This window comes from Trachypithecus francoisi, unplaced genomic scaffold, assembly GCF_009764315.1.
Source record: "Trachypithecus francoisi isolate TF-2019V2 unplaced genomic scaffold, Tfra_2.0 Lachesis_group12, whole genome shotgun sequence".
In the NCBI taxonomy this organism is placed as follows: Eukaryota; Metazoa; Chordata; class Mammalia; order Primates; family Cercopithecidae; genus Trachypithecus; species Trachypithecus francoisi.
In genome coordinates this window covers 11,162,919-11,177,599 of record NW_022681457.1, presented here as the reverse complement: position 1 = coordinate 11,177,599, position 14,681 = coordinate 11,162,919, and the positions used below count along the sequence as shown (strand labels likewise).

General features: G+C 42.2%; 1 protein-coding gene across 1 annotated transcript; it reads right to left on the bottom strand.

The window, feature by feature from the left end:
- Positions 1-1,237: 1,237 nt before the first annotated feature.
- Positions 1,238-2,680, bottom strand: LOC117091777 (ret finger protein-like 4A). Its single transcript, XM_033224553.1, has 2 exons — positions 2,395-2,680; positions 1,238-1,910 (listed from the first exon to the last, which is right to left on the bottom strand). The coding sequence occupies exons 1-2, from the start codon at positions 2,678-2,680 to the stop codon at positions 1,312-1,314; spliced, it is 885 nt and encodes a 294-aa protein (XP_033080444.1). The 3' UTR covers positions 1,238-1,311.
- Between the last annotated feature and the right edge of the window lie 12,001 nt (positions 2,681-14,681).

Below are 14,681 nucleotides of genomic sequence, written 5' to 3'. Positions count from 1 at the left end.
CTCACTCTGTAACGCAGGCCGGAGTGCAGTGGCATGATGGTGGCTCCCTGCAGCCTCAACTTCCTGGGGCTCAAGCAATCTTCCCACCTCAGCCTCTTAAGTGGCTGAAACCACAGGTGCAAACCAACACACCCAGCAATTTTTTTTTTTTTTTTTTTTTAATAGAGATGGGGTTTTGCTATGTTGCCCAGGCTGGTCTTAAACTCCTGAGTTCAAGCAATCCTCCCTCCTTGGCCTCCCAAAGTGCTGGGATTACAGGCCTGAGCCATCACAAAGGGCTTCTGTCTCTTCTTTTTCTACCTTTTTGATTTTGCCCTGTCTTCCTTTTCTCTTGCTTACTCATTGTTTTCATTCATCCCTTCCTCTCTCCTTCAGTCTAACAGAAGATTTACTACTTTGATCCTGAAAAAACATGTCTTAAATTTTTTTAATTTTACATAACATTTATCCATTTTCTGTTTCATTGATTGCTACTGTAGTCTTTTGTTTTCATTTTGTATTGTTTCTACCTAATTTGTCACTGCATTTGCTCACTTAAAAATGGAAGCTAGATCACGGATGACGGTATTTTCTTTGATTTTATCAGTGTCTATTTCTATAAATTTCCCTCTAAGCCTCAGCTACATCTATAAATTTTGTGATATTGTGCATTTACTTTCATTTAGCTCAAGGTATTTTATAATTTCCTTTATAAGTTTGCCTTTGATCTGTATTTTATTTTGAAGTGGATGTTTAATTTTCGTGTCTGGAGATTTTACAGATTTCTTCTTGTTACTGATTTCTAATTTAATTCTGTTGGCATTTGAGAACAGCGTGTATATTTCAATTTTCCATGTCAATGTGATTTGTCTTATGGCCACATCTGTCTATGCTAGCGAATGTTCAATGTGAACTGGAGATGAATGTGTGTTTTCCAGTGGTTGGGTAAAACTGAACACATACAGGCACATACTTTTACCAGTTTAACAAGCAGTGTTTCCTTGTCATTTAGAAAGTCAATTAATTTGGGGGGGGGGTCACATTTATATTATTATATAGTTTATAACCTCCATAACACATTTACTTGATCTTACAGCAAAGCAAAAGAAAAACATTTGCAAATTCATCTGAAAATTTTAAACGTTTATTGTAAAAGAAACATAAGCATGAATTACAAAAAAGGACTACTTTATATTTCATATGCAATTTTTCATCAGCAATACAAGTAGAGCTCAGAATTCATTGAAAGACCCACATTTTTCTTCCATACCTTTGAACCATAAGTGGACTAAGCAGAGAAGTTCTCGCCTTTGGTCATGAGCACACGGCCACTTACTGTTTTCTGTGTTCAAGTGGGTAGTTGCCTTGCCCAGGATAAATTGGGGAACTGGCAATGCCATTATTAATTACACACACACTCAAGTATCCGTGATCATCACGACTTGTATCTGCATGAGCAAAACATGGACGCAGTGGCTCGGTAGCAGAAATTTTAGTGAATGTGAAGATATGGGACCCATCACCGACATTATAGAAGGAAATGACCCTCATTGTTATATCCAGGTAAATCCCCACTCTGTGTAGACCAGGGCTCACCCAGAGGCCCGTCAGAGGCTTAGTGCTGGCAAAGTAGATCTGTCCTTCTCTCAAACCCACAGTCCAGAAGCCGAGTTCTGAAGAGAGTACGTTTCCCTGTCGATTCACCGATTCCTTGCACACGCCCACATCCCACACTTTGCTGGTGCCCACGTCCACCTCCCAGTAATGGCGGCCGGAAGTGAAGCGAGGGACGCCCAGGACGCACAGTGCGGAGTCGAACCTCTCAGCTTGCTCCTTCCTGTTCTGTCTGAAATTCCCACACCGGACACGCCTCAGGTCTTCAGAAATGATGAGATAGTTGTTGGCTGTGTCCACATCCAAGGTCATATCCACTGTGGAAAGAAGACCCAGTAGTTCAGCAAAGACGTACATTAAAGACTCCCTCTGCCCTTCTGCACAGACCCAAAGATTTTATTCATTGTCATTTCTTTTGTTCCACGTTCATTCTCAGATCCTATTTTTTCCTTAGGAATTTCCCTGGCCCCCCGATTAAGTCAAATTTTACGTATAGACTGTATGAATAGAATTGCAACAAGCCCACCTTTGTCATAGTAAAAATTCTTGTTAAAGTTATTCAATATTTTGATTAAACGTTTTTCTCCCTCTTAGTGCATAGGATGGATGAAGGAGGAGACGATAGTTTGCTCTCATAATTATCAGTTGGCACAGATCCTGTGAATATACTGAGCGCTGACAACCGCTGATGTTTGGGATCACAAACGTAGGTTGCAGACTTCAGCTGATGCCCGTATTGAAAGGAAAAACATTTAAAAGCTGCTTTTTCCAAGGCCCTTTATGGTAGTGCAGATTCCTTACCTTGGAACTTCCTCATCCTTGGATTCATCTGCAGAGCAGCTCTCAGCTTAGGCTCTAGTTCCTTGATCTTGGACACCAGCGCCCCCAGCTGGGCAGCGGGCCGGATGTCGTTCTTCTGAGAGACCACCGGGCAGAAAGGGCACAGCACCCCCTTCCCATCGGGCCCCGTCCACAGTGAGTTCATGCATCGGAGGCAACAGATGTATCCACATATCAGGTGCATGGGGTTTTCAAGATAATCCAGGCAGATAGGACAACTGCTTGCTGCTTTAAAGTGTTCAGCCATGGCCACTGCCTGGGAATAAATAGGCATGGGATTAGATTTTACATGAGTGGAATGGGACTCATGTAAATTTCTTGGGACACTTTCATCTTTACCTGCATGAAGACATCCTCGCCTACTCTTCGTAAAGCACTAGTACTAGGGAATGAAGATACAATATAAGTACAAATATAAATGATCAGGGCCCGGAACTTCCAATGTTGGAAATACTCACTAGAATGAAGGCCATGGGTTGGTATGAGGCTTTGAGTTGAGTGGCAAAAGGGTCTACAGCTGAGCTATCCAATATGCTAACCACCAGTCACATGTGGCTACTGAGCATCTGAAGTGGGGCTTATCTAAATTCAGATGTGTGGTGAGTATAAAATATACACTAAATTTTGAAGACCTAAAGGAGATGTAAACTATCTGTTAGAGAATCTTAAAACTGTATTACATGTGAAATGCTTATATTTTGTTAAACTTACTTAGGCTTATTTCATTTTGCTTGATTTATGTGGCTGTTAGACAATGAATTTATCCTTATGTATGTTGATCACATTATGTTTATATTGGACAGCACTGGAGACCGTCAACCTCCATAATAAGCCTAGCCAATTTTTGTATTTTGGAGAGATGGGATCTCACTATGTTGCCCAGGCTGATCTACTGACCTCAAGCAATCCACCTGCCTCAGCCTCCCAAAGTGCTTGGATTTCAGGCACGTGCCACCATGCCAGGTCCTCTGAACCTCTTCTAATAAATGGTGATTTGAAGCCAGTATGAGAAGCAGGTTAGAGCTGGACTCCTCATACTCTCCCTGGGAGTTGAATTTCAATATAAAGCTTTTCTTTTCTCGAAAACCCCCATGGCATAGTATTTGTTCCACCTGGATGTGGCATGAAACTTACAGCATTATATTACACAAAAAGCAAAAATAAGTTGGACTATGTCAAACAAAAAATATTCTGCATAGTGAAGGAAACAAGGGAGACGACAAGAAAACCTACAGAATGGAAAACATGTTTGCAAATTATATATCTGATATTAGGTTAATATCCAAAATATATGAGGAACTCATACTAAGAAAAAAAAAAAAAACCCTAACACTAACATTCCGATTATAAAACGAGCAAAGGCAAGATCGTGCCACTGCACTCCAGCCTGGGCAACAGACTGACATTATGTCTCAAAACAAAAATGTCCAAAGGACCTAAATAGATATTTCTGTAAAGAACACATTTGAATGTGTTTGTATGTACCAACAGGTGCTGGAAAAGGTGCTCGACTTCACCCATGACAAGGAAAATGCAAATGAAAACCACAATGAGATATTACCACACATCTGTTAAATTGACTGTGATCCAAAAGACAAGTGTGGCTGAGGGGGTGAACATAAGGGAACCCTGGTACATTATCGATGGGAATGTAAATTAGTACTACAAGTATAAAAAACAGTAGAGAGATTCCTCAAAATATTAAAAATAGAACTACCCTATGATCAAGCAATCCCACTCCCGGGTATACACACAAAGAAAATGAAGTAAATTATGTCAAGAAGATATCTGCATTCCCATGTTTATTGCAGCATTATTTCCAATATGCAAAACATGGAAAGGACCCAAGTTTCTGTTGGTGAAATTGTGCCCCAAAGAGTTAAAGAACGGCCAGGTGTGGTGGCGGGCGCCGGTAGTCCCTACTCAGGAGGCTGAGGCAGGAGAATCGCTTGAACCCAAGAGGCGGAGGTTGCAGTGAGCTGAGATCGCGCCACTGCACTCCAGCCTGGGTGACAGAGTGAGACTTCATCTCAAAAAAAAACAGTGTTAAAGAAACCAGTAACAGAAATTTTTGAGTGTGCAGGATGGCAGATAAGAAGGGAAACAACTTGGCTGGTTGCAGTGGCTCACACTTGCAAATTCCAGCACTTTCTGAGGCTAAGACAGGAGGATTGCTTGGGCCCAGGAGTTCGAGACCAGCCAGTGCAACATAATGAGACCCGTCCAACGAATAATTTTAAAAATTAGCCGGGCATTGTGGCACACACCTGTAGCCCCAGCTACTCGGGAGGCTGAGGTGGGAGGATCACTTGAGCCCAGGAGATAGAGGCTGCGGTGAGCTAAGATCGCGCCACTGTACTCCAGCTCAGGCAACAGCAAGACCCTGTCTCACAAGAAAAAAAGAAAACAAAAGAAACAACTTTGCTGAAACACTGAAACTCCCGCTGTTTAGGAAACAAAAGAACTGGCTGAAATTGACTGGAATCAATATGGCCAGCTGGAGTCTGTGCAGAACAAGCTTGCTGACATCACAGCCTGAATTTCCACTGCATGTTGTACACACTGCAGCCTGGAACCTCCTGGGCTCGGATGATCCTCCTGCCTCAGCCTCCCCGAGTAGCTGGAACCACAGGGCTGCACCACCACACACAGCTAATTTTTGTGTTTTTGGAGAGATGGAGTCTCGCTGTGTTGCCCAGACTGGTCTCCTCCTCCTGAGCTCAAGCGATCCGCCTGCCTCAGCCTCCCAAATTGCTGGGATTTCAGGCATGAGCCACCATGCCAGGCCCTCTGAACATTTTATAATAAATGCTGATTTGAAGCCAGTGTGAGACGACAGATTAGAGCTCGACTCCTGTCCGCCTAGGATTTGAATTCAATGTAATGCTTTTCTTTTCTCAAAAATCTCCATGTCATCCTATTCACTCCTAGAGCATTGGACAGCAAATCCCTTTTACTCGATAATGTTGGAAGAATAGATCAAGAAATTGTGCTATATATACAATGAAATATTATACATCCTTAAAAATGGATGAAACTTGAGGGCATTTTGCTAAGTGGAATAAGTCAGATAGAAAGCAATAAATACTGAATGATCTAACTTACTAGGAACTTAAAAACACTGAAGTCATAAAATCAGAGAGTGGAATCAAAATGGTGCTTCCCAGATGCCAGAGGGAGGGGACGTTTGGAAAATAAAATCCATAGCAGAATCTGGGGGTTCAATGGGTCAATGGCAGAAACTCTATGCACCATCTCATGAAGTCTACCAAATTCTGATGACATTCAAGAAAGATTGTCATGTCTTTGAGCCCAGGTAGAGAAAATCAAAGTCCTACCTACTGCGGTAGGAATAGAGGTCCCAGCGTCCCCAGGTTTATACAATGTTCATGGCATGCAGCTGGCCTCAGACAACACTTACTTAATTAGGAAATTACTTCATTCCCAGACTACTCTCTTCGTTCTGTCCTTTGCAGAAATCTGAGTCATATAAATAAATTCCACAGGCTTGAACTCACCTCTTCCCCTATGAGGTCCCTTCTGGCTTCCAAATTCTTCCAGGTACAACCGAAATGTGGAGACAGAATGCCCTACAGGGTGCTTTTATAGGAGAGAGTTTATTCACCCACCTTATTCCCACCTTGTCCCTCCTTTTTAATCCAATTAGCTTTGATTTAATTCTGGCATAAGGGAGAACTTTTTATGCTTTTGGCATCAGGTTTTCTTGACAGTGAAAGGAGACGATTGTATCTTGAGATTTTTTCCTAACTAATATAAACAAAATACTGCCATATAATCCTTTTAGGTTAGATCTCGAATATTATGTCTGTTGGTGGTAAGAAGCAACTGGAATTTTTAACACTGAGCAACATTATTAATTCTTCTAAAATGTATGGGACCAGTGTCAGTTTTTAATCATCAAGCAAAATCTCCTCACATTTCAATCAAGGAAGTCAGTTAAACCTGTTCAGAAACCTTTATGAAAATCACACTTTCTAGACCACACTCCTTCACAAAGCAATTTTCTCCATAGTGTGAAAATTCTTATTTAGAAATCTGATATGAAAACTCCAAAACTGTTGACTGGCCATCAGTCGGCGAATAAAAGTCCTGTTTTTTCTGTTACTGAGATTATCCAACATTAAAGTAAAAAATAGAGTTATAATCTTACTACTTTGCATACATCACCACATATATAAAGTTAGATTCATTTCTCTTTTGAAAAATGTACAAAAATGTTCCTGATATTACATGAGTCTCAGACTTTGACCAGTGAGAAGGCAAAATTAGCTTATTGGGGGTAGTATGGAAGGGGACTTGGTTACATTTAGGTGTTTAAATTAATTGGTCTTTTGTTTAATCATTTTCTCAGGAATCGTTTCTGGCGTTTTCTAGAAGCTCTTATTTTGAACCCTAAGCCAAGGCACATTCCCAGCTCTCAATTCCTTTGGTCTCATAAGGCAAATGTAAAAACACACGACTCTAAGTTGTGACCCATATTTTATTACAAATCCTTGCACATTACATTTGCTTATTGATTGGGAGCTATAGCAACCTGCCATATGTTTGTGTTCACACACACACACACACACAACACATGCATATATGAGATATTTATTTCATATATCATTATTTTGATTAGTTTCTTTTTACAAATCCTTTTAAAATGTCCTCACAGTTTTGGGAGGGGTTATTCTCCAATTTGTCAACTCTGTGGACTCTTGTTCAAGGGACATTTATCCCTAACATTTCTTTCATGTATTTCTTTTGAACCAATCACGAGCAGGATTTATGTTCTCCTTGGGAACAGCAGGAACCTCAACTGCGGAAAACTCTAACCCGGTGGAATGGTTTGCCTCGAGCAAAGTCTCCCAAAATACCCCGTTTCATGGAACTGCATTTATGCCTATGCCTTGGGTGAGAAATTCTTCTACTAAGAATTAGAGAACGGCATATTAGGATTCCCAGCACACTCATGGGATTGATTTCGGGTGTTAGTTACTTTTAACATTTTTTCCAATTGGATCCTTGCCCAGCAAGTAGCTCTGCTGCCTTCCCTCGGGACGGTGGTAAGGTTTTCCTGGCCCATTCTCAGTTCAGTAATTTAAGGGCCTTCAGTGTGTGAAGGAACCTGTCTTTCAGCATCCCACTTAGGAAGGCTACGTTCTCCATGCCCTGTCCCAATACGTGTGTCATAGAACCCGAGGCTTACGTGGTTGGCACCAGTGGTTTCCAATCCCAGGGCCCCGTCCAATGTCACAAGCAGACGCCTCTTTAACAGCTGAGAGAAGCTCAGTGCTTCTCACCACCCACGTTTGGCTTAGTTTATAAGAAGAACCCATCTTTCTTTCTCTCAACGTCAGCGTTTTTAGGGCACAGAGATTTGCCGTGAACCTGAACATTCTGGCCCCATTCTGACCACTCCCCAGCACATGGCCCCCTGCCAGTCCAGCCAGGCCATGGGTGGGGTAGCTCAGAACCGGGCAGGGTAGCCCTGTCCAGCCCAATGTGATTGCTTGACCAAATCTAGGAGCTCTCCTTTGTGAAACCCCTCATTTGTTTTTTTGTGTTTTTTTTTTTTGCCCTAACCATAAGGAAGAACTCACCTGGCTGGTCATGGCAACAAACGCCGTGTAGAGAAGCGTCAGTCAGGAAAAGCCAAGTTGATAGTTACAGGGACAGGGTTCCCGGGCCTGAGACGGCAGTATTACGGCATCTGCAGTATCAGTGAAATCGTCTACATGGACAGTCTGGGGCTTCTCCGATGAGGAAAACATTGTATCCCTACTGCAAAACACCCCAGCCACTTCTGGTGAGGAATGACTGTTTCTGGCAATTATGTGAAGATCCTGATGGGGTAGCCAAAGAGCTGACTTTAAAAGTTTTTTATGTGTGTGTTTTTTAATATAACTTCAGAATCAAAGTCATAATCAGCTGTGGAATAAAAACTTGAAGGTAGGTCATGGGTGCTCTTTACTATGTTTCCAACTGGGCACGTTTCTCAGTGCTGTGTCGTATTTCCAAATAATGACCATCATAATTCCATCAGAAGTCTTGTCGTCCCATAATCTAAAATTCAACCATTCTGACTACTTTGGACCTTATGTCTTTTTAGTCTGGAAAATACCCCCATTTGAAGCCATCTTCCCCACCTCAAAATTCCGATATCCCTGATGTCTGCAACCTTCACAGGTGTATTCTAATTTGTCTATATGAAGCCCTCCCTTCTGTGCCTGTCCTTGGAGGAAGACTTCCGTTCTTTATTCTGGATAATTTGCACTCAGAGGAAGCATTTCTGAAAAGAGAGGAAGGAATATTCTGAAAATAGTCCCATAAATTGGGAATATAGAGCAATAACATCAGAATTTTTTTTTTTTTTTTTGAGACAATCTGGCTCTGTCACCCAGGCTGGAGTGCAGTGGTGCAATCTCAGCTCACTGCAACCTCCACCTCCTGGGTTCTAGCGATTCTCCTGCTTCAGCCTCTACAGTAGCTGGGACTACAGGTGTGAACCACCACACCCAGCTAATTTTTGTATTTTTAATAGAGACGGGGTTTCACCATATTATCCACGATGGTCTCGATCTCTTGACCTTGTGATCCGTCCGCCTCAGCCTCCCAAAGGCTGAGGGTTACAAGCTTGCTGGGGTTCCAAGCATGAGCCACCACGCCCAGCCCCAGAATTATTTAAAATTGAGGAAGGAAGTGATTTCACTGAAAGCTTCAAGAAAGCAATTTAAAAAATTGAAACAATGGAACTCATGGATCTAGAGAGTAGAAGGATGGTTACCAGAGGCTGGGAAAGATAGCGGAATTCGGGGAAGGTGGGGACAGATCGTGGGTACCAAAAAAAAAAAAAATAGAAAAAAATGAGTAAGACCTGCTATTTGATATGTGCTATTTGATAGCACAACAGGGTTACTAACATCAGTAATAACTGAATTATACATTTTAAAATAATGTAGAGTGTCATCGGGTTGTTTGTGACACAAAGGATAAATGCTTGCAGGGATGTTTGCTTTTACCAGCACCTCCCCAATGTTCCTCTTCACTCTACCCCCTGGGAAGCTCAAGCTACTTTCTGGTTCTATGAAATGAACTTTTTATTTGTTTGTTTTACTTTCCACATATGAGTGCGATCATGTGGTATTTGTCTTTCTGTGTCTGATTATTTCATGTAGTATAATGTCCTCTAGATTCACCCATGTTGTTGTAAATGACAGAATTTTCTCCTTTTTGAAGATAATATTCCATTGTGTACACATATCACATAATCTTTATGCGTTCATCTATTGATGAACACTTGGGCTGTTTCTGTATCTTAGTTGTTGCAAATAATGTTGCAATAAACATGAAGAGACATCTCTTCAACATACTGGTTTAATTTCCATTCAATATATATTCAGTAGTGGAGTCACTGGGTTATATGGTAATTCCATTTTTAATTTTTTTAGAAGCCTCCATACTGTTTTCCATACACTAATTACACTAATTACATTAGTGTACACTAATTATGTAATTGTACACATTACACTACACTAATAGGCTACACTAATTACATTTCCACCATAAGAATACAACGGCCTCCTTTTCCTCACAGGGTACAATGTCTCCATTTCCCCAGTTCTCTCCAATACTTATCTTTGCTTCGTCTCTTTTTCTTCTTTTAATGACAAGATCTCACTCTGTCACCCATGCTGGAGTGCAGTGGCATGGTCATAACCCACTGTAACCCTGAACTCTTGGGCTCAAGCGATCCTCCTGCCTCAGCTTCCCAAGTAGCTAGGACTACAGACATGTACCGTCATGCCTGGATAGTGTTTTTTTTTTTTTTTTTTTTTTTGAGGCGGAGTCTTGCTCTGTCGCCTGGACTGGAGTGCAGTGGCCAGATCTCAGCTCACTGCAAGCTCCGCCTCCGGGTTTACGCCATTCTCCTGCCTCAGCCTCCCGAGTAGCTGGGACTACAGGCGCCCGCCACCTCACCCGGCTAGTTTTTGTATTTTTAGTAGAGACGGGGTTTCACTGTGTTAGCCAGGATGGTCTCGATCTCCTGACCTCGTGATCCGCCCGTCTCGGCCTCCCAAAGTGCTGGGATTACAGGCTTGAGCCACCGCGCCCGGCCGGATAGTGTTTTTTAATTTTTGTAGAGACATGGCTTGGCTATGTTGCCCAGCTGGTACAGATATAAATGACTTACATTCATGAACTTCTAATATTTGAAAGACCAGCTACAGGCCAGGCACGGCGGCTCACGCCTATAATCTCAACACTCTGGGAGGCCAAAGCAGCTGGATCACCTGAAGTCGGGAGTTCGAGACCAGCCTGACCAACAGGGAAAAACCCCATCTCTACTAAAAATACAAAATGAGTCAGGTATGGGGACACATGCCTATAATCCCAGCTATTCGGTTGGCTGAGGCAGGAGAATCACTTGAACCCGGGAGGCAGAGGTTGCAGGGAGTCGAGATCGCACCATTGCACTCCAACCTGGGCAGCAAGAGCGAAGTCTTAAAAGAAAAAGGAAACTAAAAGAAAGACCAGCTAGAATAAAGGACTTGATTCCATGAGGCTTTGCACTGGTGAAAGGGTCTATACCTGAGGTGCCCAATGTAACAGCCACCAGCCACATGTGGCTACTGAGCACCTGAAATGAGGCTTATTTGAATTAAAATGTGTTAAGAACATAAAATGCCCACTCAGTTTTGAAGACATAATGAGAAAAATAAAATGTAACCTATCTTTTTGAAAACCATTAAAACTAGATTGCATGTTGAAATGGTGACATTGTGTGAGTAAAATTAACTAGACTCGTTTCATTTTTCTTACGTGGCTACTAGAAAATACATTTATAATTACATATGTCGTTCATGTTATGTTTCAGATAGACGTCTCTGGCCTGGATTTGTAGACTCTCCACTCCCGCAGCTGTCCAACAAGATGTGGCACGAAACCTGTAGCATGATACCACACTGAAAGCAAAAAAAAATAAGTTAGACTTTCAAACTGAGATGCCTCTGCACAGCCAAGGAGATAAGCAACAGCATGGAAAGAGCACCTAGAGAATGAAAGAAAATATTTTCAAACCTATATCTGATATTATGTTAATATCCAAATATATAAGGAACTCATACAACTCAATAGTGAAAAGAAAACAAAACAAAAACAACTAACTTTCTTTCAATTGGGCACATTTAAACTTTAAAATGGGCAAAAACCTGAGTCAAAATGGCTCTGAACAACACAAATGGCCAACAGGTACTCAGAAAAGTGCTTAACTTCACTGATCACCAGGGAAATGCAAATTAAATCCACCGTGAGATATCACTTCACATCTGTTAGGATGGCCATGATAAAAAAGACAGAATAAGAAGAGTTAGTGAGGGTGTGTAGAAAGGGCAATTCTCAGAGACTGTTGCTGGGAATGTAAGTTGGTACAACCAGTACAGAAAAGAGTAGAAATCTCAAAAAATTAAAAATAGAATCACCATAGGACCCAGGAACCCCACTTCTGGGTATAAATACCAAGGAAATGAAATCATTTTGTCAAAGAGACGTCTGCACTCTCACGTTGATGGCAACAGTATTCACAATAACCAATACATGGAAACAACCTAAATGTCTGTTGGCAGAGGGATAAAGAAATTGTGGCATATAAAAATGGAAATCCTAGGCCGGGCGCGGTGGCTCAAGCCTGTAATCCCAGCACTTTGGGAGGCCGAGGCGGATGGATCACGAGGTCAGGAGATTGAGACCCTCCTGGCTAATACAGTGAAACCCCGTCTCTACTAAAAATACAAAAAACTAGCCGGGCGCGGTGGCGGGCGCCTGTAGTTCCAGCTACTCGGAGGCTGAGGCAGGAGAATGGCGGGAACCCGGGAGGCGGAGCTTGCAGTGAGCCGAGATTGCGCCCCTGCACTCCAGCCTGGGCGACAGAGCGAGACTCCGTCTCAAAAAAAAAAAAAAAAAAAAGGAAATCCTGTCATTTGCAACATGGATGAACCTTGAGGGCATCATGCTAAATGAAATAAATCAGACAGAGCAAGATAAACACTGTATGATCGCACTCACGTTGGGGTGGGAAAAGGGCTTGTGGGGTACCTGTATAAACTGGCCACAAAAACATGGGACAATACGTTGTGGAAAGCCACAAGAGGGCTCTGAGGAGGAAAGCCATTATTTCCCTAATTGCCATGATGTTCCCAGGCTCGGAGCGAGACCTGCTGTCTTATCTATAAACACTGTGTTCAAGGAGAAAGACATTCCTTTGAAGCATTGGAATGTGAACTGACGTGCAGTCTCCTAGTTAAGCCCGCTCCCACTAGCTACTCTCGGATAAGTTAAAGATACGCTATTTGAGCACAACGGATATTCATTTAAACCTCCATTGCTATGGATTACACCTATGACCCACCGCCTCCCTTTCTGAACTGTTTTGCCCTGAACATCTGCTTCTTAGATCTAAGTGATTGTACTCAATAAATAGTGTGGAGATCACAGCGCGGGGTCTTTTGCAGTCTCCATGTTGCCCTCTGGCTCCCACCTTTATGAAATCTTAACCAGTCTCTTCTCATTCCTTTATCGCCACCAGACTTCAGATACCCTATGGGTGATGTTGAGACTGTTCCCCAACAATGAGGGATCTGTAAAGACTGAACACGTGGAAATAGAGTAGAATTCAAATGGTGGTTGCCAATGGTGGAAAAAGGTGGAAAATGGGAAAACAAAACCCACAGCATATGGGAAAAATAAACCCATTGCAGAACCTGAGATGTTGGGTAAGTCAATGCCTGAAACGCTCTTCACCATCAAGTCAGCAGCATTCTTGTTCTATTCAGGAAAACAAAGATTGTCATTTCTGTATCCTGTGTATTGACATTTTAAGTTTTACTTACTGCCACCGGGGCAGAGACCCCGTGTCCACAAGTACGTACCGTGTGCATAGAGTTGACCTTAGACAACACTTGTCGAATGAATACATTACTCCCAGAACTTACTCTCTTATTTCTGCCCTTTTGTAGAAATTTGAAAAGTAAAAGTAAATTCCACACCTCTTCTCCAGTAGGTTCTCTTCTGGCTTTCACAGACAGCTCATACTAGGAGCGAGATCTGCCTCCAAAGGCATTTATTGGAGAGGGTCTCCCCGAGCGTCTTATTCACACCCTGCCTCTCTTCTTTAATCAGGTCAGATTTTGAGTTAATTCCAGCACAAGTGAGATTTTTACTGTTGGTATAGGGGTTTTGCCACAAAGAAAAGAGATGGTTGTATCCTGAGATGTTTTGTTTTAATTATTATGGACAACATCTTGCCATATTAACATCTAGATTGGATCTTAAATATTGTGCCTGTTGGTGATAACATTTGGAATTGGGAATGAATGAAATTTTAAAAATTGGGCAGCGTTTTGTTGTGGTTTTTGTTTGTTTTATTTTGTTTTTTTGAGACAGAGTCTTGCTCTGTTACGCAGGCCGGAGTGCACTGGCATGACTGTAGCTCACTACAACCTTGACCTCCAGGGCTCAACCCCATGAATGTGCTGGGAATCCCAATATACTATTCTCTAATTCTTTTTTTTTTTTTTTTTTTGGAGACAGAGTTTCACTCTTGTTGCCCAGGCTGGAGTGCAGTGGCGCAATCTCGGCTCACTGCAATCTCTGCCTCCCGGGTTCAAGCGATTCTTCTACCTCAGCCTCCTGAGTAGCTGGGATTACAGGTATGAGCCACCACACACGGCTACTTTTTTGTATTTTTAGTAGGGACGGGGTTTCTCCATGTTGGTCAGGCTGGTCTTGAACTCCCAACCTCAGGTGATCCACCGGCCTCAGCCTCCTAAAGTGCTGGGATTACAGGAGTGAGCCACCACGCCTGGCTGCTATTCTCTAATTCTTCATGGAAGAATTCCTCACGCAAGACATGAGCGTAAATGTGATTCCAGGCTGAAGGATATTTTGGCGGAATATTCCAGAGGTAAATTGATCCACCAATGGGCTGGCTGGTTTCCCCAACTGAGTCCATCTGGTGTTCCCAAAGACAATATATGTTTCTCTCATGATTTGCTCAAAGTAAATAAAAGGAAAAAATGTGAGAGAAGAGTGGTGCATGAGCAAGAGTCAATAAAATTACAAGCCAGAGAATTGCTAGCCCCCAAATTGTGAGTATATTTTAAAAGGATTTGTAAAAGAAAGATTATTAGAATTATGCAAGAAGAAATAATGATCTCCTATATGTATGTGTATGTATAGATACCGCT

Bases quoted from the DNA above. Each gene is read 5' to 3' on its own strand.
- LOC117091777 (XM_033224553.1), bottom strand. From the start codon at position 2,680: ATGGCTGAACACTTTAAAGCAGCAAGCAGTTGTCCTATCTGCCTGGAT. The intron at 1,911-2,394 runs GTAAGGAATCTG...TTCTTTCCACAG, and splicing joins AAGGATGAGGAAGTTCCAAG to TGGATATGACCTTGGATGTG.